Source organism: Myodes glareolus, chromosome 26 (genome assembly GCF_982192425.1).
Source record: "Myodes glareolus chromosome 26, mMyoGla1.1, whole genome shotgun sequence".
In the NCBI taxonomy this organism is placed as follows: Eukaryota; Metazoa; Chordata; class Mammalia; order Rodentia; family Cricetidae; genus Myodes; species Myodes glareolus.
In genome coordinates, this window is record NC_142051.1 from 30,441,575 (window position 1) to 30,448,380 (window position 6,806).

Genomic DNA, 6,806 nt, shown 5'->3' on the forward strand with positions numbered 1-6,806 from the left:
CTGTCTAGGATCTCATCTGCCTCATGGAATCCTCGGAAATGTTCATGCATAAGGATTTTGCCTTAGCTGACTTAAACTGCCTCATACAATGGTACATTATCAGTTCTTGTGAAGCCTTTCAAAAAGTTAAAAAAAAAATCAGGTTGAAAAATGGGTTACAGGAGGCAAACATGGCATCTGCCTATAGAGCTGTCAACTCAGGAATTTTCGCAATTATGAAATCTTGTGGAAGTTACTTTTCTCTCTCCAAATCCAGGCGACGACAACATTCTTTACTCCAGATCTGGCAATTTTTCAGCATCGCTGCCTTGTGAATTATCATCTGTTCCATCTAATTCTGGTAAATCTACATCCTCATTACCACCCATGTGATCCATCATCTCAGAGAAGTGGTCAATATTGGACCCGTCTTCGTCTGAATCACCCTCGCCATCTTTCCAATCGTTGAAGTCCATACTAAGTCTATTAAGCTTTGCCCTCTCCTTTGTTAACCTAGAACATGATTGGCCAGATTCTCCTTTCCGCAAACAGCATGAAATTGATCTGTTTGTTCTTTTATGCTTGGAATCATTTGGATCAATAGAGTGAAAAAGATCAATTTCACTTAAATGCTTAAAATATCACTTCCTCCAAGACGATTAAAAGTAGGTTTGGATTTTTCAAAATTTGCATTAACATCTTTACTGTCCTCAACACAAAATTCAATAATGTCTCTTGGATCATACCACTGTGCAGAAGTGGGCTGTATGGTGAATGGAATGGGGGTACAGGTGAATGGGTGGGAGGGTCACACTGGTAGCTGGGGCAGCTGGCACTTTGACTCCTGACCAGCAGCTACTCCAGCGTTTTCTGCCCAGTCTTTACATTTCTTTCTCAAAGTAGATTTTTTAAATGAATTTTGATGCATACTGTCCCATTTTCCTATAAAGTCAGATTTTCAGCTTAGCTATTGCCTTCTCTCAACTAAAAAAAAAAAATAATCTTAAAAACTAGCTTAGTTTAAACGCCTTTTACATTCTGCTTGTTTTTGGCTAGCTTGTTTTGGTCAGTCCCCTTGTTTCCATTGTAGCCAAAGACTTGAGCTATTGCCTGCCATGTTTGCTTACATGTTTGCAGTCATCCTTCTACCTTGTACTAGGAATGTTTTCCTTTAATAAGTTTTATCCATGCATAATTATTCTACTTCATTATTTGCTAGAAAATTAAACTTCCACCGTTTTATTTATTATTTCCCTAGTTTTGCAAACCCTGTTATGAAGCTGTCCTATCTTGACAGATGTAGACTTTTCCCCAATCTCAGTGCCTTCTATTTTCCTGTCAATGGTCTAATTCTTTTGGGTTTTGATTAATGATAGAATCTGTGCTTGGAGGAGATAGTCACATTAAAAGCATTTACTTGAGGAAGGCCTTCTATTCTTTGATTGCTTTCTTCTTGATCTTGAAGCTAAATAGCCTCAAAGACAAGAATGCTTAGTTCCTTCTCTTTTGTCAGTCTTGCATGAAAAATGATCATTTTGGTAGCTAAAAGAACACTTACTCTTTGAAATAAAGAGAACTGAACATCCACAAAAGGAGAAAGTGTTCCCAAGCTCCCCATGAGTGTTGGAATAGGGGCTCAGTGCCCTTTGCTCCATCTACCTTGCAAATGTGTGGCTCACCCCAAGATTTGCATGAGATGAGACACAGCATGGCTAAGGACCAAGGCTCAACCTTGGCTGGAAAGCTTCATCACACGCGTCAGCAAGAGCTGAACTGGCCGACCATGACAAACACTTGATTTTGTGGACTCCCAGGCTGTGATTATCTAAGTATATTTCATCTTACACTGTTGAGATCAATGAGAATACAATTTTTCAGTCCCAAATCAATAGCTTTCTCTGCTGTCTTTCCCTTTGCTCTTCCTCCTACATTGGAAGAAAAATGATAGAACCTTCCCTAAACCACTTATTCTGGGAAGGTGGCATTCTCTGTACATACTCCTCTATGTGTTCATGTTCCTTCAAAATGCTTCCATTAGTAAACCAAGGTAAAAATTCTCAAACATGAAGGCGAGAAAGCAATGGCTGTTTTTAATATTCTATCTTTTTCTAGCTTACAGGTCTACGGGTTTGACTGTTAGTGACTCTGTTGACAGATTTTTCCTGTCAGGAAGAAAACTGAAAATGGAATGATTTTCTTGATCAATCAAAGGACATGGGTTTATTCTAAATATTCAGTTTCTAAGCATGACTAATTTTACATAGATTCATTATACTGTGGTTAAAAAACATACTTTTCGATTTTTGTCCCTAGACTTTTTTTTTTAAAAAAAAAACTCAGTAGCTTAAAATTACCTACAATTAACTGTTTCTTGAGCCTCCATCAGAGCCGAACAAAGGATAAAGGAAAACATTCCTGTCCCTTGTGCCTGTGGAGGAGGTCACAGAATGATAGAGTGAGCTTCAAAAAAATGCACAGAGGTCACACTTATAATGAGCTGGTGTCAAGAAAACAATTAATTGACAGCAGCAACAACAACATGACAATAGAAATTAGAAAATACAATGAAAAATACCACAAAGATATGAAGAAAATACCAATTCAGAAAAAATATCTTCGACCCAGAAATGCTGCACTTATTATCAAAATTACGTAAGACATTAGCTGCTATGTTTTAGACATTTTATGATTAATATCCATTTGTCTCAAATTCCTTATTTACTAGAAATGTGGTATTCATTAGGCCAAGGTCATGAGTTCAGTCCTTATAGGAGTTGGTTACACAGTATTGGGTCAAGCAGAGCAGTGTATGTCTTTTCAAAGACTTGTCTTCTAGTACCATGACAGTATTTATTAGACAAAAGCCAATGAAGGAATCTACTACACTCTGTAAGCCTCCGATTCTTCCTATAAAACATAGATGTAATAGCCTCTTATCTTCTTATCACAAAAGAATGTAAGGGAAAAGGAAAAGTATTTAAAACACACACACACACACATATACCTCTAAAATATGGAATTCATATAATATATGGTTGATGCCATTTTCATTATACTTGCCTTGCCTAGCATCTTACAAACTATCTGTTTGACATACAAGAGCAAAAAGCACCTCAGCAAATTTAAAGCTAGCCTGATTTCAGTAGTGAAATTCTGTAATTTAAAATATCTGCTTTGTTTGTTCTAGGATGTTGGGTATGGCTACCCTATAGTAAGCTGCTCAAAAGGAATAGAGTCGAGTCTTTCTGGTTCTTGTGGTTTAAAGATGAGATGACTCCAACACGCTCATGTGTTAGGGGCTTAGATTCCAGCTGATGGCACTATTTTGGGAGGTTCTAGAAACATTTAGAAGGTGGGGCCTAGTTTAGAGGTATTGGGTTTCGGGTGAGTAGAAAGGGTAACTGTGAATGTTATGACTGGTCCCTGGTCAGCTCTTCCCTTCCTGTGTAGGCAGTGTAGCCTCTGATATATCCCTGTTACCATGATGCTCTGCTTCTGCCTGGGACCAGAAGCATAGACCCAAGTAACTTGGGATTGAAGTTGCTGAAACATGCAAGCGAGAATGAATCTTTCCTCTTAAGCAGCACTGAAAATTGAACTCACAGTAATTCACAGTTCAGTCTTAGTTTTCCTCATAAACAATGTGCTGATTAATATGTTTACCATAACCTTTAAATCATCTAACACATGACATTTCTTTGTAAGATCTGTATAAAATGCTCAACAAAGCAAATTTGGGTTCTGCCCTGTGGGAGGTCCTTCTCTCTATGTGTTTCTTTTATTGGTTAATGAATAAAGAAGCTGCCTTGGCTTGTTGATAGAGCAAAACTTAGGTAGATGGGGAAAACTGGACTGAACGCAATGGAGCCACCGCCAGAGGCAGACATGCCGAAACTGCTGGAAAGCCACTGTCACATGATGATACAGAGATTAATGGAGATGGGTTATATTAATATGAAAGAATTAGCTAATAAGAAGGTAGAGCTAATGGGAGAAGCAGTGATTTAAATAATACAGTTTCTGTGTGATTATTTCAGGGCTAATCTAGCCTGGCAGCCGGGAACCAACAAGTGGTGACTCCAACACTGCCCTAAGAAAAAAATGATTCTATTTTGTGAAAGAGAAACTTAAATGAGCAAACATGTAAGTAAATAAGAATATGCATGTAAATTGAAAGAAATATGTGAAAGAAATAAAAAAAACAGACTTCTATGAAAGACAGTACGACAGAGTCCCTGTTTACAGAATATGGAACTCTATTAACTAAAATTGAGCCCTGGAGGATTTTAAATTGTCAACAGGAAAACATTGAAGAGGGATGGGGTATACTGAGACAGGGGAAGAAGGAAGAGCATGTGTATGATCAATTGTCCTTTTTCGTTTTGCATCATGATGTATCTTAGTACCTGGATTCTCAAGGACAGTTTGCTGAGAAAAGTAATGGATCTACAAATACAACATTCTCTCAGTAGTAATTAATTCTAGGAGTTCAGCTTTTTCTGCCTTTGATGACACAAACATTTGGGACTCAGCCACCTTCCCATTATTTTTTATATTACATGAAACTGGGGTTTCTGTCTCCGCTTTCCTTAACACTGTGGGTAAACTGGGGATTAGGTCATCCTTTCTGAAGCCTTTTCAGTTGGTTGTCTATACCATAAAGGCCTGGGACATTTCCGATTTACCAGCAGGGTTACGACTATAGCGAGTGGTGCCAGAATTTTGCTGGTTGCTGCTTCCTTCAGATGAATTAACAGATTTTGTTCGGGTATCTTGAAATTCTCTACCTGATGTTTTCTCAACTTTTCAGCGTAGTTTGCTGTCTGTACTGAGACCCTTCTGCTCCCCTCTTTGGCTACTAGTATATTCTGAGACATCCGTTCTTGAAGTTGAAGGAAGCGGGTACTTGTTCTCATCTCTACCTTGATGCTGTTTTCCTTGCTTCTACACCCTTCCATGTCTTGTTTACTTCCACTTCAACATGAAGTGTACAGGAGCTCTTTACATGGCTGCCATTTCTCTCTCTGATGAATTTTCTATGTGTTATCTTTGATTCTCTCCTTTGGTAATTAAGACTTTAGAAATGCCATAATGTTGAATGGTTATCCCTTTAGCACCTCGAGGATTCAATCAGTACTCCTTTTTCCTTTCTGTTTAGGTTCCTTCTCTATGTAGTCTTTCTTGCTCCTGCCTAGCTCAGGCATATGGTGATGCTAATAAAGTTTCTTTGGTGGAGAAAATGGGCTTTCAGATATTCCAAAATAAGCATGGAACTCTTCGTGGGATAAGCAGAAACACAGACTTGAGTTTTGATGAAAAAAAGGGTGGTAGAAAGTGCTGACATCTGACAAAAAAACCCGAGATGGAAGGCATGTGACCACAAGTCAAAGCCAACACATTCATTCATCAGAAATGAAAGCTAGTACGTCTTTTATAAGAGGAATTTAAATTCAGGTCAATATTTTTCCAGAATGTTCTAGAGTAGCTATTTTTAAAGTCAGTGGAAGACTTGAGACTTTCAGATTTGGCATCCAAAGCAACAGACTAGCTTAAGCTCGCTGTGTCCTTTGGAGCCATCAGCAATAACGAGAAGGTGAAGCTAATAAAACCACAACTTGTAGAAACATAAATATCAGTATGGGAGTTTCTTCATGAAATTTAATTCTCTGCCTAATCAGATAAATTGCTATAATTTAATTAGCTGTCTACATCCCACAGAATGGACATGGCAGTATTTTGTTTGTGCTCTAACAAATAAAGCTTGCCTGAAGATCAGAGGACAGAGCTAGCCAGTAGTTAATTACAGAGGTCTGGAGGTCGATACAGCCAGACCGGAAGTGATACGGTTGTGCGGAGAGAAGAATGTAAAGCAGGAGGAGACAGGAAGGAGCTCAGCCCTTTTTTTTTGGCTGAGGAGTTAGCAAGGTAAGAGTTGACTGTGACTTTCTCTTTTGAGTCTCTGTTCTTTCAGCATTTAAGACAATATCTGGCTCTGGGTTTTCATTATTAAGACCAATTACCAATTAAAACTCATGTAACAAACAGGTGCTTCCGTTTTCATTTTGCATTTACATATGAGATGAAGCTGTGGAATCAATTGGTTTTTGATTGTTCATTTGCTGATAGCTGGATGGACACCAACTCGAGAATTAGAGAATGAGTTAGTCTCTCTCAGCACCCTCATATCTCACTTTCCCTAGTATTAAGAGTTTAAGGGAAGGAACAAGAGAATTGCTAGTGAAGACAATGCACAGTGTATCAGCTGCACATCTTTATCGAACAATAATGCAGTTTGTATTACATTGGATATAAATGGTTTAAATTCACTAACCCAAAGGCATAGGGACGAATAGGTTAAAAAACAAGGCCATATATGTGCTGTTTCTATGACATACATTTTATTTGTAAGGACACATATAGACAGAAGGTGATGGGCTGGAAAAAGCAACTTCTGTGCAAATGAAAATCAAAATAGAAAGATATATTTATGCCAAGATTAGACCTTCCTATTCCACTATGGGGGGAATTTTCTTTTTCGCAATATGTGCTTATGTAATTCTTGATTTTTTTTCGACAAATTACATTTGCACATATATAATCAAGATTTATGTTTTAAGTGTTATATTTGGATATTGAACAATTACTTTGTGTGTTATTGTACAGAGAAAAGGATTTTTTTTAAAAACAGAGAAACTTAACTTTACTGAGTAGTTTTTAGATATGTGGCTCTCAAGTATTTATTTATTCGTTCTTTCTCGCATTTATTTATTTTCATTGTTGGGGATTATAACCCAGGCTTCATGTATGCCAGGTAGAACACTACTGCT

General features: G+C 37.8%; 1 protein-coding gene across 1 annotated transcript; it reads right to left on the reverse strand.

Moving 5' to 3' along the window:
* Nucleotides 1-232: 232 nt before the first annotated feature.
* On the reverse strand, nucleotides 233-4,895 carry LOC125390072 (prostaglandin E synthase 3-like). Its single transcript, XM_085683271.2, is given in 4 exon segments — nucleotides 233-292; nucleotides 294-619; nucleotides 622-742; nucleotides 4,665-4,895. Coding segments are annotated over 4 exon segments (738 nt in total).
* Between the last annotated feature and the right edge of the window lie 1,911 nt (nucleotides 4,896-6,806).